General features: G+C 45.5%; 1 protein-coding gene across 1 annotated transcript; it reads left to right on the top strand.

The window, feature by feature from the left end:
• The first annotated feature begins 12 nt into the window (after positions 1–12).
• Ns2 (nucleostemin 2) lies at positions 13–21278 on the top strand. Its single transcript, XM_077690586.1, has 14 exons — positions 13–158; positions 248–348; positions 523–610; positions 1215–1443; positions 2877–2975; positions 4123–4266; positions 5376–5648; positions 6507–6635; positions 8511–8615; positions 9132–9290; positions 10756–10851; positions 15058–15762; positions 16685–16786; positions 21120–21278. The coding sequence occupies exons 2-14, from the start codon at positions 276–278 to the stop codon at positions 21264–21266; spliced, it is 2349 nt and encodes a 782-aa protein (XP_077546712.1). The 5' UTR covers positions 13–158; positions 248–275; the 3' UTR covers positions 21267–21278.
• Positions 21279–25846: the final 4568 nt, after the last annotated feature.

The raw sequence follows: 25846 nt of genomic DNA, 5'->3' as shown, positions 1-25846 counted from the left end.
GCGTCTAGTAAGATCACTGACATGTTTTTACATTCATCCAGATTCTAACTCCTTTTTGCAGCACGTGTTGATGTTGCGTTGGTCGGCGATGTTTTCGTTCGCCTGCAACTTAGGTTAATTAGAAACATTTGATAGTCCCTGCATCCAACACATTTACTGTAAGTGCCAGCTTTATATTCATCATTTGTGCCTAATGTAAGACGAGCTATTTGTAACGTCAGATCACGCGCTGTCGCTGTTCTTTCAGGACGTGCTGTCACCTGTAACAAATCAAGATGGGTAAACCGAAGAAAATAGGAGCAAAAAAGACCAGCTCCTTCAATAAAGGAACACACAGTTTGAACCCAGGTAATCCCTTTGTTACAAATATTTGATCCTCTTGGCAATCCGACGAGTTCTGTGGTTTCGCTTTCAATCGAAATCGTGCGTCTTTACTTTCGAGCATCGAGCCCTGCGGAGCTGGCTCTGAAAGTAAAAGTGGAGCTGTCAGTTAATGTTTTCGATCGATCTCCGCTTTTACAGACCGGCCCAAGAAAAGCAATGACACCACGATGCGAGATAAGTCGACGATCAAGCGTCTGCTCATGTACAAGAATTCCAGACCGTACAGGCAAGTTCCTCCTTACCTCGACCTGCTCTGCGCAGTAAAGCTCATAGGAGCAAACGGCTTCTGCCTAATTTCATTTGCATGAAGGTAGATCTTTGTACCTTCATATGGGACACCTACATGCTAATCTTCGAACCAGATCGCCTGCAAACAGATTGTCTCTTTTTATTTGAACTTCTCAGAATCGCCTCAAGCTCCGTGGGATTGGATTAGAAAACATTTATTGAGCATAAAAGTGAATGGCTTTCTCAGTCCAGATAGCCGCGAGCCAAGCTCTTTTCTTTTTTTTTTTTTTTCTTATATCTACAAGAATCTTATATCTATCTATTGCGAGAGCAGTTTTTGGGTGCCCTGGAACTACTCAACACTACTCTAGACGGGCAAATAAAATACAAAAATTAAAATACGGCTCTTTTTATTTCAGAAGACCGAGAAAGATCTTAATTGTGTACATAAGTCACGTTACATGGTTAGAGTATACAGGAGGAAATCTCGAACTCGAAGACTGCATCAGGCGTTGACAATTTGAACTTTGTGCAGCCTAGTCTCCTTACGAGCTGTTATGTGGGCTGACATTTCTGTCGTAATTCCCGCGACATCTTTGCAGAGACCGCAAGGGAAAGATAGTGAAGGCCGCGCCGTACCAGTCATGGGTGACACCGGGCACGGTGGCTCGAGTGGCGCCGAACCCCAAGTGGTTTGGCAACACCCGCACTGTCAGCCAGCCGGCGCTGCAGCAGTTCCAGAAAGAGCTGGGAGAGGCCATGCGGGACCCGTACCAGGTGGTCATGCGGCAGAGCAAGCTGCCTGTCAGCCTCCTCAACGAAAAGGCCAAGGTACCCCTCGTCGTCTCTCTGTTACAGTCTTACCACCGTTCTGGCCCACTGGCCAAGGCATTGTACTGCTGAGCCCTAGGATGTGCAACTGATCCCGGCCACCGTGACTGCTTTTCTGATGGAGGCAAAAGTGAAAACGCGCCGTGTCGAGATTTCGGTGCACATTAAAGGCCAACTGCACTCAAAATTTCGACCTCTTGAAGACACTATTTCCGCATAATCTGCCTAAAAAGAAAGCAAGATGGAAAATACAACAGCTAAAATACGCGCATGGATGCCACAAGCGGTCAGCAAAAATCAGCGATTTTGAAGCCGAAATCGAGAAGAGCGCAGCTATTCAAGTGACGTTGCAGCCGTCCAGCGAGTGGCCCTACGGTCAAGCTTGTGAGCAAGGGAGCAAGCCTGTGCGCGCAAGCTCTACACGCGCACGGGGAAGCAAATGGGTGAAGCGTTTGCAGCAGAGCTCGACTGGTTCTCCAGCTGCGTGGCTGGCCAGAGGAAGAAGCCCCGGACGGTTGGAGCGTCACAGATGGCTGTTTACGCGATCCGCTGGCAGTTGCAGCGTGGTCCGCGGCAGAACTCTTTTAAACGCCTCTGACTGATTGACGAGGCATTTCACGGCGCCACCACTCGTGTCCCAGCTGATGTGGTGGTACTTACTACTGATTAAAAATAAATTTGGTCGAGGTGAAATTTGAGTGCAGTCGGCTTTTAAAGATCCTTAAGTGGTCGAAAATTAATCCGTAGCCCTCAACTAGGGCGCACGACATAGCCCAGATGTAGCCTATGCGTGTTAAACAAAATTTGTTCCAATTCTGTTAGCTTATGTCAGGGTATGTATTTATCATGGCAACTGAGTTATCCTGCTGGTATGCGCAATGTTGTGGGAGATATCTCCAGATGGGGCATTTCTGTGTTAGGTGATGTCAAGCATGTGAACGGCTGTGCATGTGGGACCTTGGTGCACGATACCTCAGGTTGCCTAGAATTACCGGGAGCCCTCTCTACAAGGATGTGTCTCATCGCCCAGCTGTAAATTTGGGGCATGGTGTGTGAGGGATTCATACAATGGCATAAGTGAATACGCACGTGAAGCGCACATGCTAACAAGTGCAGGCCGGTGTTGTGGCAGAAATCGAAGTAAAATAAATATACGCACTGTTGCTATTCAAGTCGAGCCAAAAACAGTTCCAAATCAGTTGGGGGCAGTGAAATCACGTCGCATGAAAAGGGAACTCCGGCTTTACTGCTGCGGAGTAGACACGGAGGTAAGTTGCGTCAGTCGAGACGCCCAGATGTTGCACAATAAGGCTTTCTAAGTTGCCTTTCTTTGTCGAAGTTCAAACAGGGCCCGACATGGCTTGCCTGTATTCATGCCCATTTCCAGAGGTGCCAGTTAAGCTTGCTTGCTTAGCAAACAAACATCTTTCCAGAATGCCAGGGTGCACATACTGGACACGGCGAGCTTCGAGTCGACGTTCGGCCCGAAGGCGCAGCGCAAGAGGCCACGCCTGGCAGCTGAGGACTTGAGCGTAAGTGAACCCTTGAGTGTAAGTGAGTGCTTGTCCCTGTCGGTGTTTCTTCCTTCGTGCACCTGAAGAAAGAAATTTACACCCTCGTTTTCAAGGATAGACTTTACGGGGTTTGCTTTCTTGTGTGATCTTAGCCAAAAGGCCGAGAAGAGGGAAGTATTTAATAACGCCTTGCCTATGGCATTACCGTGTTCCTGGATGGATATCACACAAGAAAACAATTAATTAATTAATTATAAGGTTTAACACGCCGACACTACACTAGTGGTGAGGCGCGTCATAGTGGAGGGCTCCAGATTAATTTTGACCACCTGGGGATCTTTAATGTGCTCCGAAATCTTTAAGAATCCCCAGGCAGTCAAAATTAATCCGGAGCCCTCCACTGCAGTGCACCTCAATTCCTGCGTAGCGAGCCCCTAAAGTACAGAGCACTTTAGGGGCTCGCCTTGTCTTCATAGCACACTCGCTGGACTCAAGTAGAGCCACATGGTGTTTTATCATAGCGGCTGTCGTCGTGGTTTAACCCAGAGGCTTCGAAAGCCAAGTGGTTTATATATTCATAAGCGTTCAAAACTCGTGAACCGCTGGCTCTTGTCATAATCTCCCCGTTGTTTAGCGCAAAGAAAACTGCAGGTACATTTGAGGCAAAATATACGCAATTAACCACCAGTGCCCGCATTCATTTAGTTCGGAGCGCTCGTTGGGTTGGTTTTTACAGTAGTAAGCAAAAAAAAAAGTGGCAGTGCAACGCCGGCACGTGCGGGAAGAAAAGCAAGCACAAAAAGAACAGAACTCCCGCTGGCGCAGTTTCAGGCCAGAGCGTGTGAGCACTGGGAAAGCGGGAAATTTGAAATGCGTTGGACAGGAAGGAGACAGGGTGGGGAACAGCGTGATGGGTGGTAAGAGTGAGCGGATAACGGTGCCACAGCCCATTATGGCGAATCAGTGCTCTGCACTTCTGACCGCTTTCACATCGAGTGGAACGGTTTTAATTTTTTAATTTTCATCTGGTGCCAGCGCATGAATAAATTTGAAATTTGTTTTGTTCTGTGCTACAGGACGTGCGGTTCTGCATGAAAAACTAGAAAGTGAGAGAAATTAATGGTCTGGGTCTGAACACTCCCTCTCCCTTTCATCTTCCAATCAGGAGTTGGTTCAAGCTGCAGAAGGCTCCCAGGCACAGCACTCGGAGACTTGCAAGGATACGAACGAAGACGAGCTCAAGGACGCCAAGCGCCAGGAAGTGATGGCCAAGGGACAGTCCAAGCGCATCTGGAACGAACTCTACAAGGTGGGGGAAGAACAGCATGCGTACCTACAGCTCCCCATCCTGTCCTGTTTCTGAGCGCAAGCTTGCTTGTCGATTACAGTTTTTCTGGGTTCGGGTTGCAGAGTTTCACCAAGGAGTCACAAGTGTTCAAGGTTGAATACTGCATTTAGCCTACTCTGTCAAAGCTGCTTCTGAAAGGGGCCAAGAAGACACATTAAAATCTCCATTTGATTTGAAAGAAACTAGCCTTTGGTAATTTGCCCAAGTCAATTCCAGCCGTGAAAGATCTCTTTTTAGCCACAGAAAGATAACAAAAACGGAAAGTTTGTGCTGTGTGATGTCGGGAGGAATGTAATTGGGGGAATACTGGAAACAGTTATCAGTGTTAAAAAAACTACTTTTAATCGTCAAGTAAACCCTGTGAAACTTGTCAGTATTGCTGCCTTTCCCACACTGATTTCAAGTATTCCATTATTTTTTGAGTCCGTCAATTAGTTCCCAAGGTAATTAGACATAATTAGCCATTTTTGGAGGAACAATAGACCAAACAGCGTTAGCCATAAAATTGTAATCTTTATATTTTCTGATGTTATGCACCCTGGTGAATGCAATAAGAGCATCGGTTTTTTGATGCACCGCTTGGAACTAATTTTACAGCTCATTTAACTTTGATGCTTGAAATGGGCATTCGAAATGGTTCCTTGCCACTGGTGCCACCAAAGTTTAATGAGCTGTAAAATCAGTTCCAAGTTGTGCATTGAAAAACCGCTTCTCTTATTGCATTCACCAGGGTGAATTATCTCTAAATATCTCGGGAACCAATTGACTGACTCAAAAAATAACGGCATATTTGACATCAGTGGGGAAAAAGCACTAAGGCTGGCAAATTTCACAGAGTTTACTTGAAAATTAATGGAAGCTGTTTTAACAGCAGTGTCACCCCTTAACTGCACATTAGCATTGAAATGATACGACCAAATCACCAGACTATAAAGCCCGCAAGGGCACCCATGGTGTGGTCTTCATTTCTTGTGCCCGTCTGGCAAGAATACTGGCAAGAGCGTGTGTTGATCTTCTCCCCTTCTTCCCCGCTCTCCCTGTTCCCACCACCACCACCACCACCGGTGCAGGTGATCGACTCGTCAGACGTGGTGATCCAGGTGCTGGACGTGCGGGACCCCGAGGGCACGCGCAGCCCCTTCATCGAGCGCTTCATGCGCAAGGAGAAGCCCCACAAGCACCTCGTGTTCGTGCTCAACAAGTGCGACCTGGTGCCCACATGGGTCACCCAGCGCTGGGTGGCCCTACTCTCCGCCGAGTTCCCCACCATGGCCTTCCACGCCAGCGTCAACAACCCCTTCGGCAAGGGCGCCCTCATCAACCTGCTCCGGCAGTTCTCCAAGGTGCCACACTGTGCCCCACGCTTTTCTTTCCCTTTTTTCTTTTTTTTCCATTCCAGATGTCTTAACTTTCACAAAGCATGCTGGTTGGCTGGACGATGCTTAGTCCAGTCAATAAGGGCACACTTGGGAGGAATTGCATCTAGGAGATGCAGCTAGAAATTTAGTGCCGCACAGCAGGGGGCTTTGTTGCCATTTTTAAGTTTCTGAAGCTAAATAACATAGTGATTCAAAGTTTACGCAGAACGCTCATTTGCTCGTCATGCTTGTGTTTGTTGAAGTCAATGTAACATAGTGCAAGTTTTCCCAGTGACTGTCTTTATTTGTCTGCTTTATCCAGCTTCCGTAGAATCCTTCTAAACTGGCCTTTTAAGAAGCAGAGAAAACAATGATCGCAGTTTAGTCTTAATTTTTGTTACTCATTTACGTAGTTGATGTGACACAGCAGTGGGCAACTAAAAATACAGGGGCACTTTGCTTATAACAATCAAAGACCTTCACTCAGGCTTGTTAAGCATTGGTCACCAGCAATTGAAGTCTGTTAAACGTCCTACTGAAATAGTTGTAAATTGAAGTGAAATGAACTTCAGAAGAGTTGAAGCTTTGGCTGGTTGGTACAGAACTGTGAAAGAAAATGACAGCACATCGAACAGGACAGGAAGAGAAGTAGAAAAACGATTGCGCTTGTGTCGGATCCGTCTAATGCTCTGCCGCTTTCTTTCAAACAAAGTGAAAAGTTGAATGGAACTGAACAACAAAAAGAAAATGCATCTTTTTTCTTTTGCGAACGATTTTTTGTAAGCAGCCGAAAACGAGTATGTGTGAAAAAAAGGTGGTCTCTGTTGTTCTCACCCTGGCCAGCTTCACACAGACAAGCGGCAGATCAGTGTGGGCTTCATTGGCTACCCGAACGTCGGCAAGTCGTCGGTGATCAACGCACTGCGGTCCAAGAAAGTCTGCAACGTTGCACCCATCGCTGGCGAAACCAAGGTGTGTGTGGGTGCATGGTTTTAACGGGCTAGCTGTGTCAACTTGCAGGTAGGTCAAGTTGTATGCATTTGTGGAATGTGTGTCTGTCCTTAGCTGTGCAGAATTTGAAAGCATTGGATTAAGGGGGGGATTCTGGTCTTGAGGATGCTTTTGTATTTTAGCATCCTGCGCACAAATATGCAGTCAGTTTTTGTCTACGGGGCGTAAAATCAGAGTTGTGCAACATGCTATGCTGTTCTGTTTCGAGCGATTATTTCATACAGGATTTGCAGAGGTTCTTCAAAACCTTGAAACCCGTGAATTTAGGAGTGTCAATTTCAAGCCCTGGAAAGTCCTGCAATTTTTACATGGTCCTTGAAAGCCCTTGATTTTTCCGGAGAGAATCAATGGCCCTGTCTTTTCACAAGAATTTAAAGTGTTTGTCATAGATTTTAGGTGTTAACAAATGTAAAGAAGCATTGTAACAATCAAGTTTCAGTGTATTGTGTGAAATTACAAGTTTGGTGGATTTTCATTATTACAAGGCAACATTGGGAGCAGGCACTTGTCAATCCAATCCATATCACAATACAATCCAGTAAAAGCCAGCTTCTGTTCTCTATCTTGCATCTAGCCTGTGGACGCTTGCTCATTGCATGTTTACTGTGCCTCATATGCTCCATCTTCGTTTGCTTTTACGTGCAAATGGTGGACGTGTACATAGTTCATCCTGCCTTGAAGCTACACTTGCTCGATTTAATTTCAGATGATACTCATGCTGACAAAGCAGGAGATGCAGGCAACATTAACGAAGTTTTGAAATCAAACAGCCTCAGAAAAACCCAAAGAAATAATAAAAACCTGTAAATACCAGCCATGAAATAAGAAAAAGCTGGGGGAGCATTTACGAACCCGTTAGCACCCATCTAGATGTGCACTCATGTGCTTAGGTATTGTGCTATAAAAAACTTTTGCATTGTGTTGGAAAAGTTATAAATAATCCCAGATAAAACATTAGATGGGGACTGTGAAAATGTGTTTTCTGGTCCTTGAAAGTCCTTGAAAACCCCTGAATGTTTGCTTTTGAAGCCTGTACGAACCCTGTTCATAGTATACCAATGAAATATTAAGGTGCCCTTTATCCCTTTGTGCTCTAATAGGGCCAGGGTGTGCAACTATACCACAGAAGTAATTTTGGCATTGTTTCGCAAACACTGTAAACTTACTGAATTATCAACGTTTTCGTTAAACGGGGCGCATAGAACCTTGTGCTAGCGAAAAAGAATTCTATATTTTTGTGCTTTTATTGCGCTGTTCAGTTCATAAGCTTTTGAATGCAGCAGGAACGAATCAGTTCTGGGCAGTAAATCCCAATATTTTACCCGACAGTTGACCCCGTGGGAAAAAAACTGGTTCTGAGAAAACAAGGCGCGAAGTTTGGAAACATGGGCAAAATTTGTCATTTAGGCAACTTCAAATGGCAGCAACTTTGTAAATACTTATGGTACTGCTGTAAAATTTTGCAGGTACATTCTTGGGAACTGTAGACTGCAAATAAAGTTAATACGGAAAATTGATTTTTTGGCAAATTTTCGCTCCTCAAGACCGCACTTGTCCCCCCTTAAAAAATACAGAGGTTTCTTTATTATGCTGTAAAAAAATTAATTGAGCTGTTTTCCTTGCTACCTGACAAAAATTCACAAATGAAATGACCATTTCGTAAGATTTTTGAGGAAAAAAAAAATTGTGTCACATGCTGCAATCAGTTATTTCTCAGCAGGAGGTAAGATCAAAGCATGTCTGTCATCTATGCTTAAATGCAAACGTTGCCATCCCGTTCCTTCGTTGTCTTAGTGCTGCTGATGTGCAAGATATCACGTGCCCGCCTTGGTGCAGGTGTGGCAATACATCACCCTGATGCGCAAGATCTACCTGATCGACTGCCCTGGTGTGGTCTACCCAACAGGAGACACGGACACGGATATTGTCCTCAAGGGTGTGGTGAGTGAACCAGCAGCTAGCAGGAAAGTTGCGCCTTGGGCTGTGCCACTTTCTCCGAGCCAACTTCACCGCGAGTTTCCGTGGGAGCTGTCGACTACAAGCTAGAATTAGTAGTCAGTTCCATGAAAGATTGGAATTTTCTTTCCACTGGAAGCAACAGTGATGTACGGCTCTCATTGGAAATTTCATTCTGTACTTTCTGTACTATCATCTGCTTCTTATGAACTCAGGTGACAGACAGCCGAGTTGATAACTCTCAGTAAAAAGTAAATCATAAAAACAGCAATAAAATTAAGGTAAGCAAATGGTTTTACAATTTTCTACTTCTTCAGTTACAAATCTACCCTCCCGCACTCCTCTTTTAGTTCTAATCATTGAGAAAAAGCTAATCAGTGGTAAATTATCACAAAATAAAAAATAAAACAATAGTAGATTTGTCTAGTAAGGTCTTCAAGTGCTCTGAAAATTTTCAGTTGAGGATCCCCTTGTAAGTCATCAATGATCTTGCTCCCTCAGGTTCGTGTGGAGAACATCGAGGATCCCGAGGACCACATCGAGGCTGTGCTGGAGCGGGTGCGTCCAGAATACCTGGTCAAAACCTACAAGGTCGAGTCGTGGGAAAACGCCCAAGACTTCCTCGAGAAACTGGGCAGGCGCTCGGGCAAGCTTCTCAAGGTAGGAAACGTCGCAGACTACTACTACCACTGACATGCACTCACTCCCAACGTACTTTTGTAGAGCATTCATTGCACATGTCCTTCATTACTCCTTTTAAACATTTGTAGGAACATTTATACTTTTTTCAGGGTAACCTCATTACAGGAAAAAGCTACAAGGCCTGACCAGGGCAAATAAGTAGTGAGGGGGTACATCACACGGTGGTATACACTTCCCATTTTTTAACGGCGAAGCTGTTTACAAATTGTAATTTTTCGTGTTTGCAGTTATAAATACTAAGAAATTGCTGAGCACCCGCATGTGAGCGCAGACCTTGCGGCGACCGCCCGGCAGTCAACAAAACCAAGAAAATGCCCGGCGCTCGTGTGTGTGTGACTCGCGGTGACCGCCCAGTGTCCCCTGTGCACATTTGTCAGGCCAAGCATACCCACTTAGGGAGATTAACCAAGATTTGCAAAAAAAAAAGAATTCCAGCATTCACCGTAATCGTGGCAACACTTGCCCGGAACGTGAAAGACACGCCATAACGTATGCCCCTCCAAGGCGATGCCCAAAAATTATCACTTCCAAAAAAACGAAGGAAGCTCACACTTATAGTAACAATGATGGGGTAGAGGTCGTTGCGGCAGCAAAGAAGAAGCAAATCGGCTGTAATCGTGAAGGTTGCGTACGGCTTTGCTACCTTCAAGTCTTACGTGTTGGTGTTAGCTTCCTTCATGTTTTTGTTTTTGATATCGACCTGAATATTTCGTTGCAAGTAGTTTCATTTCTGTTGCAGAAGTATCTATTGATTGACTGCTGGTGCAACTGATAAGTCTGATAGCGCAAACCACTATTTATTATGTTATGGTTGTTGACTATAGATAGACTGATTGGTAGTCCTACAATACCTGCCTATAGCGTTGTGTCAAGACGTGCAAGCAGCTGACATCCTGCATGTTGTACTTGCAGCAGGTGTGTCTTAATATTGGGGCTGTCGATAGTTTCGCATAACTAGACATCTGTATTTACCCTGCAGGGTTAAGTGATAGCTGATGGGATGTAAATTCTGGTTTGCATGGGCTTTTTAAAACCATGATGCCTGACCATGAACTGGGGGGAAGTTGGAGACCGATATGCTGCTCTAAAGGATCCCCCCTCGCGTCAAACACACCTTTAAAAAAATACAGCTTTTCTTGTGGCATTTTCGGGCCCCAGTTTTATCTGTGCCTTTCCCTTTCTCATTGGTTTGTGCCGCTGTTGTCAGTCTGCGAAAACTTGCTCAAGTTTGGCCAATCAATGTGTTAGTTCACCTTCCCTTTCCTAGCTGGCAACTTCAAGACGTGCTTGTCTGTACACCACTCGGCCTGCTCCTTTTTTCCCCCCCTTGATGCTGTGCTGCAAGATGGGTGACAGAAATCGGCGTTTCGTTGTGCCGTGCGTTGTGGCAAGTGCCTCACTTGCTCCCCATTCGCCAATGCAGGGTGGAGAGCCGGACATTAGCACGGTGGCCAAGATGGTGCTCAACGACTGGCAGCGGGGGAAACTCCCTTACTTCGTCAAGCCCCCGGGCGGAGGGGTAAGTGTGCATGCCTCTGCCTCCCATGATGTGCACTGTGACCTCTGAGAGATGTGTGCTGAACAAGGATGTGCGATCAGCCTGCTTCAGCTACTGCTGGTTGAGTCTAGTCTGAGCTTGTCCAAGCTCATTATGTGTCCAAGCTTGGAGGTAAGGGGTTAGAAGAAGCAGCGAGACTAAGTTTCTGTCAAGGCTAGGTGGGTGCCTACATAAGGATTGGAATAAAAACATCTTCAGTTACTGGAAGTGAAAGAATAAAACGTTATAGAGCATTTAAAGGGACACTGAATACAACTAGCTAGTTGGTTTCAAATGAAAATGTGACTTTCCAATAGCCATTTTAGTGTTGATTCGGGGCTGAAAGGTGCCTTAATTGCTGAGAAATGGTAAATGCTGATCAAATGTGACACAAACTGCAGTCGCTGTTTGCATCACGATAAACTGGAAGCACTTGAAGCAGCAGTGGTGAATAGCTGTGTCGAAGCAACCGAATACAATGCTACCACATGCTGAGCGGTTTGGTCAGTTTTCGGTCAAATCAGTCATGCTTTCCCGAACTCCCTCTGTCCTTTGCAGCTCTGGATCATAACTAAGCACAATGTTCCTTCATGGGACCCGTGATCAGTATTGAGGCTTTGTTGAAGAAAAACATATTGTGCTTTTGAGGCCCCGCAAATGTTGGCATTGAACCAACCACTCGTTTGTAGTTTGCATGCTTCCCCAAGAAGCAGCACCATAACTCAAAGTATGGACTGAGTAGCGCTATCCAGCAGCAGCCAGGAAAGATGTTGCACTCGCCAGCAACTTGCACTTCTGGTACAAGTTGCACGGTATAGACAATAGCGGCGGCAGCTGTACAGTTGAACCTCGATATAACGAACCTCGATTTAACGAAATTCGCGATATAACGAATTTTTTCAAGTTTTCTATCAAAATTTTGCTTAATCCATGTATTTCTATCTCGATATTACGAAGTAATTTCGTGCGGCGCTTTCGATTTAACGAAGTCATGGCGAGAAAGGAAGAACGAAATTCCGGTCGAGGCACATTTATTTTGCCTCTCAGAGCCTACATTGAAAACATTCAGTACTCACATTAACTCTTAAAAGGCTAAAATGAAAGAAAAGCGTTGAATTATGCGGTTGACAACAATTAAAAGCGATGAAAGAAGCTGCTCAAAAACCGTTAGCGGCTATGGACGGTTTAATAGTGCCGCCACCATTTTGACGTCTCCATCGTTGCCTACGCCAGCGCCCTCTATGCTTAGGCTGCCGAAGCCTACTTCAAGTGTTTTTTTCTACGCGTCCTTGCTCACGGTGCTGCTGCTCTAGGTTGTGCTCGCTGATAGCCACATTAATATTTTGTTCGTCCATCATTAGATGAGTCTTATAAGCAGCATGAGCACTCCAAGGGAAAGAAAAGTGTTCCGAACAAGAGCCCGAGGAAGTGTCGGTGAAACCGAAGGCCACCGAAGTGATGGATGCCATCGACGTTCTGCGGAGGCACGCAGGGGCACTGGAATGTTTAAGAGCAAGCCTTGTTAGCGCTGTCAGCAAAGAGCGTCTTGTAAAGCCCACCCTGGTCAAGAAACGCCAAGCACTGCTTACGGACTTCTTCACTACGGCTTGAACATCGAGTGCTGGTGGCAATAAATTGCTCTCCGAACGTGGTCAAAACGTGTTCATTAGACAGCTGCGATGCGGAGAAATCGGTTTCTTTAGGGCTCAGCGGGCATAAAATTAATTGCTTAATCAAATTTGGCCAGAAGATATTTAATGTAAGCTTTCCGCTTTAGCGGGAGCACGTAAGCGCTGCTCCACAAAGTAAAAGCGTTTCGTGTGTACTCCGCTCAACTCTAAATCATGGCTTTATCTCGAGTGTCGTGGTTGCATCACGCGCCCATACTGCAGAGCCTTTGTGCATGAAAAAAGTCCTTCGAAAGCTTTATAGCACCCTTCCGCAGTTGGCCCGCCGCACCCCTCAACACCACGCCTAAGCCTACCACCGAACGGAAGAAAAGAGGCGTAACTTCGAACCAGCACCTCGCCAGGGTGAAGTTCACGGGGCATTTACGCGGGTTCAATTGACTAACAGCGGCGTTTAGTAGTGACCGAAATGAAAAAAAAAGAAAAAGTGGAAGCCTAGTCTGTTATCATATTTAATGAGGCGTTGCGGAAAAAGCACCGGTTTTACGACGACACGAACTACTGTCGGGTATCCGAATTCCATTGCCTAAGTGTTGAAGCTCTTAATTCACACAATTTTCGCGGCCACTTTTAGTACAAATTTCGCTTTAAGTTAGAGGTAACTACATAGCAGTTGTTTCTGAGCGATGGGCAAGGTTTTGAAACCTCAATAACTGGTTAAATTAACTGTAAAATCGAAACCTCGATTTTACGAAATTCTCGATTTAACGAAATTTTCGGCCGCAAGTACGACTTCGTTATATCGAGGTTTAACTGTATACACGTTTTCATTATTTGCTTTTTTATTTTTTTAAAAAGATACGCGTAAGAGTGGTATATTCGTATTCTTAATGAGGTAGTCTATCGATCTAGACCAAGTTGTATTTGACCTCAATGTCCCTTTAAGTGCTCAAGGTGTTCTGTAACGTGAATTGCCTGAGCTAATTGTCTATGTATAGCATACATTGATAATTTAACTTTAATGTCTATTTATATCATGATTGTATCATATGTATATCATATCATGGCCTTTCATAATTACACAATGTTGTTGCCACTGCTTCTGTCAACAATGCCTGTAACCAGTGGTAACCGTTTGCAGCCTGGTCCTTTTACCCAATTTCCAGCCATTCCGGTCTGCAGCTATTTTGCCAGTTTCAGGCACCGCAAAGAAAAACACAAGCTGTGCAAGAAAAACTCGCAGGACATTTTTTTTTCTTTTCTTTTTTTTTTTTTTTTTTTCCATTCTGCTTGAAACTTCTTTACCAATATTTGTGCAGCTGTAAAACCGCTGCAGAAATATTGGGTTTTGAGACCAGGGTTTTTACTACAGGTTTTGCAGAGGAAGTTTCCCTCCTGCCTGCTTTTGTTTTTCTGTCACTACAAACGGCACAGTCCTTGCTGCTTCTGCCTAGGAGCTTGTAGATGAAATGGCTTGTCCCATCTAGTCTTTACGCGCACTCCATACGTGCAGATGAGCCCCGCTTTTTGGCTCGAGCCCTCAGATCACCCACTAGCTGTTAGATGAGGTTGCGGCGGTACTGCAGGTTTCCCTGCTCTTTCTCGCCATGATTCTGCAGCTGTGTGCACCTCTAAGTAAAACCTCTAGATGCCAGAGAAAAAGCTTTAGCCACCATTTCGTTGCCTTTCAACAAAATGCGTAGCTCACAGAGTCATGATCCCCACGGTGCTGTCTCCACCGCCTTCGTGGTCTTCGTCACTTGGTTCTGCCGGATCACTGTTATCACTCACTGATGGAGGTATGCAGTTCTCTCCCTCACTGATGTCACCACCGCTTTCGCTAAATGCACCGCTGTAGAACTTATGCAATGAGGAAGCGGCCATGCTTCTCAGCGAACAACCGTGGAATCCAGAAGGCCCATGGTGAACATTGTGCTGCATCCAGTGCTAAAAGCAGAAAACATTAAGAAAGTTCACTTATTCCTCGAGAGATGGTGCATCATGTATACGAAGTATGCGGGTGCATTGGAGTGAGAAAAGTCACGAAATTCAACCTTATCACCCATATCGGGCATATCCCGGCACTCAACTTGATTGATTGATTGTAGTGTTTAACGCGCCGACGCAACAAGGCAATGAGGCGCGCCGTAGTGGAGGACTCTGGATTGATTTTGACCACCTGGGGATCTTTAACATTCACTGAAATCTCGAACACGCAGGTGTTTTTGCTTTTCGCCTGTATCAGAAAAGCGGCCACCACAGCCGGGAATCTAACCCGCGACCTCGTGCTCAGCAGCACAACGCCTTAGCACTGAGCCACCACAGCTGTTTTGCGTTGTCTGGGAGGCCCCGACAATGGAATACAAAAGGTTAAGGCTCATGCCTGAATCTAAACCGTTTCCTTCCTCCCCAGATGGAAACACATGATTCAAAAACCAGGGTGCACAATGCAGTTTAGAACAGGAAATTGCATCTTAGTACTAGCAGCAACCGCGTAGTGGCCACTAAGCAGTCCACACCATCTATTCCGTGATCCAAAACCCGTCGTTCTCTTTCACAGGAAGAGCCAGCCGCGACCCAGGAAAATGCGGCGCCTTCCGGTGATGTTGCCATTGCAGCCAAGGTGCGCCAGGACTTGCACGAAATCAAGGTTGGGCCAAAGTTTGTGCAAGAAGACCTACAAGCCCCGGAAACCGAGCAAGGGGTTCGGCCAGCGTCCACCGAGTCTGGTGTAAAGTCCGAGGATCCATCTTCCGTCGGAGCATCCTCAGAAGGATCCCAAGATTCGCAAGCACCAGACACCTCCAACAGTCAGCCTAGTGGAGAGGAATTAGAAGCGGAGAAGAAAAAGGAAGAGGAAACGCAAGTAGAAGGTAGTGCAGAAAAGGCGGCTGTCGACGCTTCCCCTGAAACAAATGTCGATGAAGAAAAAGGGGAAGGAGAAGTTGTGGAGAAGTCGGAAGCATCACCAAGCGGAGCGACTGCAGCCGCTACCACTGATACAAGCAGCGGCAGCAGCAAGTCTCCATCCCGGAAGCGGAAGAAAAAGCCTGGCGAGGAACTGGAGCATGTGGAGCTGTCTGACCTTGTGGGGAAGAAGATGCCCAAGAGCCCCTGGGCGCAGTTCTTGCCGAAAAAGAAGCCCAAGAGCGAAACGGATGCTGTCAGTGGGGCCGATGCGGCGAGCTCGGAGCAAGCTGTTGCAGCAGAGCATGAGGAGATCAGCTTGGACCAGGAGACGGAGAAACCGGCCAGGACTCGCATGGTAGGTGCATGTTTTCAGAATTGGGTGTTACAGTTGAAGGCAGGTTAAAAACAAATAAAATTTGAAGAAAATCTTCCCTCCCTCCCTCTTCCTTTTGTATGGTGAGTTGAAGAGATATATACTTTCTCCGTTGACCTATTGATCACCCTCCTTTACATTCATGGTTGTTTGTGTCCTATAGTATCTCACGTTATGCATACAATGATCTCTGTGAATTGACGGACCCTTATACGTCTATTTCCTTTTTCCTCTTCCAAGCGAACGTGGTAAGAAATGGATAAGATGCCCGACTGCTAGCAGTCCTGTTGACAGTCTGCTGTTAAAAGCAGTCGGGGGGAACGTTATGGTAGGATAAACGGCACAAATCTAGTGACGCTTCTGTCTTTTTAGCAAAAGATGGCCAATCAAAATAGACCGTTGGACGTACAAGTTCCTTGTCACAAAAAGCACAGTTCTTTTTCTTTCTTTGTTCATTGATCAGCATTCATGTGCAACCAATTTGATTTATTAGTTCTGTTTTTTTTGTGTGTCCTCTAATAATTTTTTTTCCTGATTTATCTTAGCGGCAAGCTGTGCATTACCAAAGAAAAGAGAAGATTGGCAATGGGGAAAGCGGTTGATGGACAGCTCTAACTCCGCACCCATCATTGTGTACGATTTAATGGCTTGATTGAGGCTGTGGCAGTGAATTCAGATTATTCAAAATCAACTTGAATATGGAGACTGTTCCAGTTGTCGCCAGGTTGTTGTCGCAGTCCTGCACGTATCAAGTGGCTTCCCGTGACTCGAAGTTTACTTTATTTAAGCTTCTAGATTGTCTTTGAAATCAAATAGGCAAGATTTCTTTGTTATTGTCAAAGCTGTGAGCTGATGGTCTGGTGTATTTTGTTCTTTTTTTCTTTTGTTTATCTTCCCGGGGCAGGTGACCAGCAGTGGCACATTTGTGGTGACTCCTCTAACAAAGCAGAAAAAGAAACCTCGAGATGATGACGACGCCCCCTCGAAACGGCTAACTGGCAAGGAGGTAAGTACCCATGGGAATATTGACAGAACGGACTGCTAAGCAGAGTTAGCATCATATCAAAAGGGTTCTCAAAGTCATTGCCAATTTTTGACATACCAAACTCTTACAGGTATGTTCTGAGTGACTCGGAATAACACGCAAGTGCATGAGTGGTTGGAGAATCGAGTGAGAGCTTGAACAAGTATTTTCACTTTAACTTGCGCGTGCCAAGTGTGAGTGAATGTTTGTGTTAGAACAGCCTTTAAAACAGCCTTTAATTTCAGTAATTTTTAATAGCAGCGTGCAAATATTTGGAAGCTGTCAAATATAGAAGCGAGTAACGCGATATTCAATTCCGCTTCCAACGCAATAGAAGCATTATCAAATATTGTCGTAGTGTTTCGTAGAAATATGTTTGTTGAAAATATTAAAAAAGTTGTTTCAGTGAATTCGGGTGTAATAAGGAGGGAGATGGGTCTTGGGGGCCGAAAAATAGTCAAAAACTCATTTCTTGGAAAATGGCATTTGCAGCATCCACAGCCATTTTTCCATCAATCTGCGATTTTCCTCATCATAAGGCACCATATCTTATTGTAAATAGCATTTTAAAGTGCGTTCTACAGTTCACGCAGGATTCCATGGTGAAATGGCGCTTTTCTTGCAATACAAAGCTAGCATTTCGCCCTCGAAATCTCAGCACCCAAAGCAAATACACCTGTAATGTCTTTTTTTTTTTTTTTAATACTTAAGTGTGGAGAATACAATGTTGGGAACAAATTTTTCGAATGGAGGCTTTGGAAAATTATTGGGTTCGATTGCATCACCTCTGAGCCATTTCTGGCAGAGCATGGAAGGAGTGAAGTTCAGTGTGTCGTAAAATGACCAAAAAAGCTAAATCAAAAAAAGTTTTTCTGACATTGTATTCTTTAGTCATTTGTCTGCCTAGCCACTGGGTAACCACCATTCTGTATGGAGTGGTTATTTTGTAACTGTGACCCAAAATAAATCATCTCAGAAAATATGTCAACTTGCAAAAACTCTACTAATTGTAGATTTGAAATCAGCACAAAAAGCTCCATAATGTTGTGCAGTTTCATTACAATGGGTTAGAAAATTAAAAAAATAGCTCTAAAACCAGTCTGCCCCTTTAAATGCGCCCCCTTAAATGCTCGAAGCTCATGAAAAATATGTTCTTTCCAAGAAGTTTGGACTAGTTCGGCAGTGGATGTAAATATCGCACTTATGTACCTGCAATCGACCACTACAAACATGCACTGGCTCCTCCACTAGCAATCTTTGACTTTCCCACAAAGCACCAGTGATGCGCAGCTAAAGGGTGCCTAGGAAGTGCCTGTTATCTTCTTGGCATTGGGCCTGTTTCAACCCTGTGCCCCTTTTTGCGCCCTGATAATGTGGTGTCACTCAGACTGCCTTTTTAACACACTCTAGCCTAGCTGCGTACTCACACAGTTCCCAAGCACCCCACTGTCTGATGAAATGATGCACGAAGTTGATTTTGTTCTATACCCCTAATGTCCCTTTATTTATATGGCCACCGATAAATCGGGCAGTCTGCAAAAAAAACGAATTCACGAAAAGTCCATTTTTTACCGAGCGGTGTTAAAAGATCGTCGATCTGTTACGGTGGGGTACTACTTTGCCATACTGATAGGTCAGCTTGCACGCCGAGGATTGTTGAAGCGGCGATGCAGACAGCACAGCCGACCATATGCGACTAAACGGCCCCCGTTGTGACTGACGATTGACTTCTTTCCTCCGTGCAACTCGCGGGACGGTGCAGCGAACGGCGCCTGCTATTCAGGATATGTGTGAGATCAGCTTGCGATGTGCGTGCTACGCAGGTTCAAAACTGCAAAAAAAAAAAAAAAAAAAAAAGAAGTGGTGCGTGCGGTTTTGGTAACTTTTGACTCGCAATCAAAAGAAAAAGTCTGGAAGTTTAAAACATCTGGAATTTTGGTTGGTGCTATACATTGAGTCTATGAAGCGCGTGACAGTGCCATGGTATAGTCCAGATATTCAGGCAGGTTTGAAAAATACACGTCCGAAAAATCAGTCGGCAACGGTATATATATACAGTCAAACCTCGATATATCGAACACGGGTATATCGAATTATTGCCTATATCGAACACTTTCTATATCACGCGGAAAATCACATGCATTTTTAATTTTTTATTTCGAACTGGGATGGACATGAAATGGGTATATCGAACTCCGCCACCCTAGACTGCCCATACCGCTCGCGCTCTGTTGACAGGCGGCGAGCTATCCCGCAGTACCCTCGAGGATAGTAGCGGTGGCGCGATGGGCGTTCCCGACTGCTGCGCATCGGTTGCGCCGAAGCAGAATTGGGCGGTGCAAAAGAAGAATGCGAGCTTGAAGAAACCTGGGGCCAGCTGGAGCGCTTTTTAGTGCTGAGCCACGAAGCATGTGCATTGTTGACTTTGTTGACGGTGACGACAGCACCGGAACGACGGCGGAGTTGATGGATGTGGAGATGCTAGCGGACGTTTCTACTGAGCGCACAAACGAAGACGCTGCCGAGGTTGTACCCGCAAGCGCTGATAGTGCCCCGCTCCCAACTTCGACCGAGGCTTCAGCGGTTTTGGGCCTACCGAACCGGTACTGCAGCGCTATAGAAGGCACCGGCTTGTCGCTTGTGGAATATTTGGACTACGTTGAGGAAGTCGTGTATGACACGCCAGGCTACCCTGCTGCAGTACTTTAAGCCAAAATAATAAATACTTTGAAGCACCAAGTGAATGTTTACTGCACAGTTCGCTCATTTGGTGATTTGTACCAGTTTATGATGCGTTTTTTACGTGATTTTATATATCGAATTCTGGTTATATCGAACTATTTCGCGGGCACCGCGCTGTTCGATATATCGAGGTTTCACTGTATGGTGATTCAGAATGGGTCGTGAGGAGTTCACTGAATGGACACAGAAATGAAAGCCAGCAGTTAAGGATGCCAAGGAAGGCAAAGGGGATGGAATTCATCTGTTCCTTGCGCTGGAGTGCATTCAGTTCTTGCAATGAAAAAAAAATATATATTGGAGAAAAACATGCTCCCTGGCTGGTACCCAAAGCTCTCTGGAGTAGTCCGAGTAACGCTGTCTACCACCCCCAAGCGCAGGAAACAAATGCCCTAACATACATAAATACCCGAGAAAGTGGAGGGCAGAACAGCCCTGCCGGTAGCGTAGTGGTCATCGCACCAGACGCATATCCTGGAGGCCATGGGTTCGAATCCCACCCAGCCGGCATTTTTTCTACACTTTCTGTCTTTCAAAATTCATCTGTTTCAATGATAATAAATGACCTACCGCATCCTCCCCTTTGCTTTCCGAGGCATTCTTGACTGCCAACCCTTATTTCTGACTTAATTCAACGAGCCCCTCATTTCCCCTTCTGATCCGCTGTGTGTGTGTGTGTGTTTAGGTGTTCCAGGTGGGGTGTTCCACCCGGCGAGCATGTTTTTCTCCACTTTCTTTCTATTTCAAAAACTATATCTGTTTCAAGAAGAGTAAATGACTTACCACCTTTCCCCTTTGCCTTCCTTGGCATTCTTGACCATGTGCTGTGTCGAAGCTAGTTTGCCAACTGAGCATTCACGCTTGTTATCATGCGCTTGCCCCAGTTTTGGTCTCGACTCTTTCTTTATATTCATGTTAGATATGACGTGACCTTCATGGAGCCCATATTTAAAACTCTTGCGTGCACAAGAACATTTGCCATTCAGGTGGATTTTTAAAAATAAATTCACACGTTGTTAGTGCCAAGAAATGGACCAGCGAGCAAGTGCAAAGTGGGGATGCAACCACACCATGAGGGCATGCCTGCAAGCACTTAAAAATTTGGCTAATTTTTCATACACAGAGGTGAACGGCAATGAAACTGAAAAAGGGGTTTCCACTGAACACGCTAGGTGGCGTCAATCAGAATAGCGCCGTTTCTACTTTTTGTGGGAGGTTTGAAAATCATCGTTTACCTGTGAACGATGCCCTGTGGCATGGTCACGAAAGAGGGAATACATTTCTAACACCTGTAATTCAGCCGAGAGAACTCGGAACATAGCCTAACACATTGTAGACTCTTGTTTCTGGTAAGGTAATTAAGCAACGCTTATAACTCACCCCAGTTTCTGCAGCATCATTCTTTAAAAGGCATCACTAGTTTAATGTTAGTCATGGAGGGCTGTAAACCATGGCCTTTAATAAAGGAAAGATACAAAGAGAGGGAAATGTGTCGTACTGGGAAACACTTGGTCGTCGGCTAAAGTGAGAGGTGACATTGTGAATGGACACTCTGCTCCGTGTTTGTGTTTTCCAGAAGCGGCGAAAGATGCAAGCCAGCAAGGTGCGCAAAGTGGGCCACCACTTCTACGACTACGCCAACGTCAAGAACAGGAACCGAGCCAAGGCGCGCAGCAACCGGCAAAACCAGCACCAAGGAAAAAGGACAATAAAGGCGACCTGATTTGTCTTCAGAGCACTGCACCATTGTGTGACGCAACGTCGGAAGAGGGGAAAGGATGTTAACATTAGCGCAGATCAGTCATGGGCACATTACCAGCAAAAAGTAACAGTTACAGTTACAGAATTTTTAAAAGTAACTTGTTACAGTTACAGTTACGGCAGAAAAGTAACGTCGTTGCTTTTCTGTTGCTGTGTAAAACTAAATAATATATTGCAAAAAACAAATGATAGAGTTTGTTTAGTATTAACATATGAAGGAGTGCAGGTAGTCAAAAGTTTAGATGAAGGGAACCCTAGACGAAGGGAACCTAAAAGGGGCGCACTGAAGCACAACGCCAGCAATCGTTCTGCATGCCTCATTTTGTTCTCATGCCTCATTCTGCATGCCTCGTTCTGCAGACCGCTTTTGCTTATGCACTCTCGGTGTCGGGGAATATTTTTGCAAAACTCGCTCTAACTTAGGATTAGTTCTTTCCCAAAGTTGGCACCGAGAGCTTACCTCTATTTCAGAGGTCTACTTCTTTTTTATTTTTGCTCGTTCAGGACAAAGGAATAGTTTTACACATCCCCTCTAAGGCCGACCTCCGACCTCGGTCTTCTGCAGAAAAGATCATCCATCCTCGTAGCGACCTTCTCTCCTAAACTGCAAAACAGCTGTGTTGTGGAAAAGTGAAAGGTGTTTTCTAAATGTAGGTGTGTTTTCTAGATGCAACAGTGCTGCATCCTAGAAAAGCAAAAGAACCGCTTGTCTTTAATGTATATCTACCAAAACTCATCATGGGCTAGCATGTTTTCTAGATGCAACAGTGCCACATCCTTGAAAAGCAAGAGAACTGTGCGTCTTTAATGTAAATCTTCCAAAACTCGTCACGGGCAAGTGTGTTATGTTTGGACCACCCTTCTTAACCCAAAGATAGGGTGCGAAGCACGGTGAACGCAAAAAAGAATGTAAGCGCACAAGCAGAAGTAAGTGGAGCATGTGCACATGCATCTTCTGGTAAAATTTATATGTGCAAAGTTCTGCTTAACGGCAACAATGACTGCTTCTATCGTGATGGCGACAAAAACCTTGCAACCAGTACAGTAATCCCTCGTTAACCAGGAGTCCTAAAATCTGCTGAAAATTTCGAGATAAGTGGAGGTTAGAGTTAAAGGGGGCAAATACATGGCACCTATGAATGAATTAATTAATTTATTGGTAAAATGGAAAGGAAAGACCACCAGCAGGCATAGTTTGTCTCACCTAAGGGTGGACACCGGAACGCCTGCTGGTGTGGGGAACACAGGTAGGCATGAAAGGGAGGGGAGAGAGAAGGGGAGAATACATATATACAGGGCGGATAGGGACATATATGTACGATATGTACAAGCTAAATGCTAGGAGCACTAAGCCCACACATGCACATGCACACACACGGGAGAGAGAGAGAGAGAGAATAACTAATTTGAATCCACTTCGAAAGGAGGATGTATAACTTCTCCTCTTCCTCAGGTGGCACAGGGGGAAAAAAATCCCCGCCACAGTTCAGTCTAACGAGGGGCACGGCAAAAAAAAAGTTTCGACTTAACCGATATTTCGAGATATCCGAGTTCAAGTTAATGAGAAATTACAAATTACAGTATTTTGAGAATATAGAATTTAATTTCTTTCTCATGGTTCGAATCAGCGCTAATAACTTATGCAAGCTGGTTATTTTATGACTACCTATTTTATAACTACTACAGTAGAACGAGTATTTCCGTATGCCTACCTCAGTGCGTGTTTGTCTCCTTGTTTATATAACATTTATTGTCATTTTAAACGCGTGTCACAAAAGTCGTTAGCGGTGGCGTAGGTCGTGAACGAAAAATTGGCGTGAGTTAGAAATCCTGTAGCGCCACGTGGTGAAGCCCCCGGGATCGTAGGTGCTGGCCAAACACGAAAATGCAGGAGTGAATATGCACAAAAACAGGGTGCCTGGATTACGGCCCCCAGTATACTCCAGGGACCGTTCCGGGATGCTCTTTGCAACCGTCATGAAGCGGGGGGCGAGGACGAGCACCCGGCACCATGAGCGAAAAATTTATGATGATGATGATGATAATTAGTGGATCTCCCTTTGAATCAGGGCGTCGGTTGTCAGCAACTGACTGGCCTCTTTTATTACGCTTTCAGGCCCAGCTAACCTAATAGATTTGCTTCCTCCCTCCCATCTCCCCCTCTTCCCTGTTTTAAACTCATCGCTCCCACCCCCCTTTTTTCTCCCCTCACTGTTCTAAATTCTCATCCGTATGATTACTCCGCCTGCGTACCCATCCCTTCCCTACTTTTCCTCCACCACCACTCCAGTCGCCTCTTCGTCACCTCTATGGCCTTGAAGTTGAGGTTCCCCCTCACCCCAAAGCCTCCGCCAGCGTCGTTTCCCCCTCACCCCGCGGTGGTCGTATCTCTGTGCAGCCCCTGACAATATGGTCTATAGTTTTCCGACCACTGCCGCAGCATGCACATGTTTCATCCTGCTGCCTATAGCTACCCATGTATGCCCGGGTTCTCAGGCACCTCGCCCGTGCCTCGAAGAGCAGCTGCCTCTCGTATTGCCATAGAATCCCTCCTTCTTAATTTTCCGTTTCTCTGCTCTATGTGTACCCAGCGTTTTTTTCGCTTGCATTCTCTGTGTCCACTTTGTCGTCTTTGCTGCCTTTACCTACTTTTTTAACTCTTGTGTAAACCCCACTTTCCCCTGCCGACTTTCCGTACCGCTGTGTCAGCTGTCTGGTCCTCCGTCTCCACCGCGTGTCCATTTACCTCCAGGCCCGCTTGGGTCTCTGGTTTCATGCACAGAACCAAATTTGCGAAAGTTAATCCTGGTACCATGACCACTTTCCAGACTCCCCTTTACCACCTCGTATTTGATGTATCCCCAGAGGGCTCTATGCTTCGTTCAGCCATACTCCTGAATATTTATACTCGTTCACCAATGATATTTCTACTTGCTGCACTGATACTGTTTTGTGCTCCTCGCCGTCGTTAAAGACCATGATCCCCGATTTTTCTCTGCTAAAGGATAGCCCTAGGTGCGTCGCTTCTTCACCGCATATATCCATCAAGCCCTGCATACTTATCCGGTTGTCCGCCATCAACAATATGTCGTGTTCATACATTAGTCCCGGAACCCGTTGTTCCACCACCTGCCTGTTTTTCATGTATGATTAGTCGAACCCCAGCGTACTGACTTCTAGCTTTCTTTCTAACCCCGCCATGTAGATTATGAACAGCAGCGGAGAGAGATGACATCCTTGTTTCAAACTCTTGTTGGTGTATGCAGGCCTATTGTATGTTCTCCCCTCCCACACTATTTGCACTTTGTTCTCCCTGTATAGCTCCCTGAGTAAGCTAATGAATTCTGCCCCCACTCCCTCGTCCTCCAGGATACTTCATAGCCGCTCCCTGTCTACATTATCATACGCCGCTTTAATGTCCAGAAAGGCCAACCACAAAGGTCAGTTTTGCATCTCCGCCACTTCTATGCATTGGCTTACCACAAATGAGTTGTCGTCTAGTCTTCTGTCCTTTCGAAACCCATCGTGAAGTTCCCCTAATATCCTATTTTCTTCCACCCACTGCTCTAGTTCGAACTTCACTGCCTGCATTGCTAACCTGTACAGCACTGACGTGACGGTTACTGGCCTATACGAACTCGGGTTTGTCCTGACTCCTTTGCCCTTGTACACTAAGTTCATCCTGCTCATTTGCCACGCGGCCGGTATTGTCTTTTTTTTTCTATCCTTGTTCTGATGGCTTGTAGTAGCTTTCCCTTGCTCTTTGGTCCTAACTGGTTAATCAACTCCATCGGTATCCCATCCATACCTACCGCGGTATTTTTGGGGACCTTTTGCTCTGCTCTTTTCCATTTTTTTTTTCAATGAAAAATAAATGAATTTCAGCTTGTCCCCATCTATCTCCAGACATTCCGGCCTAGCCGTCGCGACATCTCTGTGTCGCTGCAGGGCCTCTTCATCCACCTTACCGAACTTCTCCGTGATTATTTTGTGTAGGTATGCCAATGCTTCCTCTCCCTTGAGCATCTGCCCCTGCTCGTTTTCTATAGTACCGCCTTCTGTGGGACTCGTGCGTTTCCCTAATGCCTGCACATGGTTCCAAAACCTTTTCGGGGCTCGTGGGTGCCGCTAGCATGAAAAGCGAATGATGATAAACACTATACATAGCTTGCATGAGATGTTACCACAGCCCTCTCTGGAGCACTGTTCTCAGAATTCCAAGTGCTCCTTGAGATGAGAGCGGCAGATAAGCAGGGGTGAGACAGCTGCGCATATTGCGCACTTTTGATACAAATCTGCTTTCCAGCGCCAGGCTGCTCCAAAAGCTTGAAAATTGCGAAAATTGCGCCAAACTGCTCCAAAACAGTCTGAGCCAAGGATTTTAACGCTCCCGCCAGTTTCAGTGGGGAAAAATGCTTACTGACGGCATAATTTTCCAGCACCCCCAAGGTTATCCTGTTTGTAAAGGTTTAATTGATTGATCATACAATAAAAAACTCGCATAAAATTGTCCCCAAGATAGTTTTTCGAAGGTCACCATGT

The sequence above is a fragment of the Haemaphysalis longicornis genome, unplaced genomic scaffold, assembly GCF_048455015.1.
Source record: "Haemaphysalis longicornis isolate Haplotype H1 unplaced genomic scaffold, Haemaphysalis longicornis Haplotype H1 scaffold_10, whole genome shotgun sequence".
Taxonomy (NCBI): domain Eukaryota; kingdom Metazoa; phylum Arthropoda; class Arachnida; order Ixodida; family Ixodidae; genus Haemaphysalis; species Haemaphysalis longicornis.
The sequence above is the reverse complement of the archived record's forward strand: the minus strand, read 5'-3'. Positions and strand labels throughout refer to the sequence as shown.

Excerpts from the sequence above, each read along its gene's own strand:
- Ns2 (XM_077690586.1), top strand. The coding sequence starts at position 276 with ATGGGTAAACCGAAGAAAATAGGAGCAAAAAAGACCAGCTCCTTCAAT. Across the intron at positions 4,267-5,375 it reads TCTGGAACGAACTCTACAAG|GTGATCGACTCGTCAGACGT; the intron begins GTGGGGGAAGAA and ends CCACCGGTGCAG. Across the intron at positions 6,636-8,510 it reads CCATCGCTGGCGAAACCAAG|GTGTGGCAATACATCACCCT; the intron begins GTGTGTGTGGGT and ends GCCTTGGTGCAG.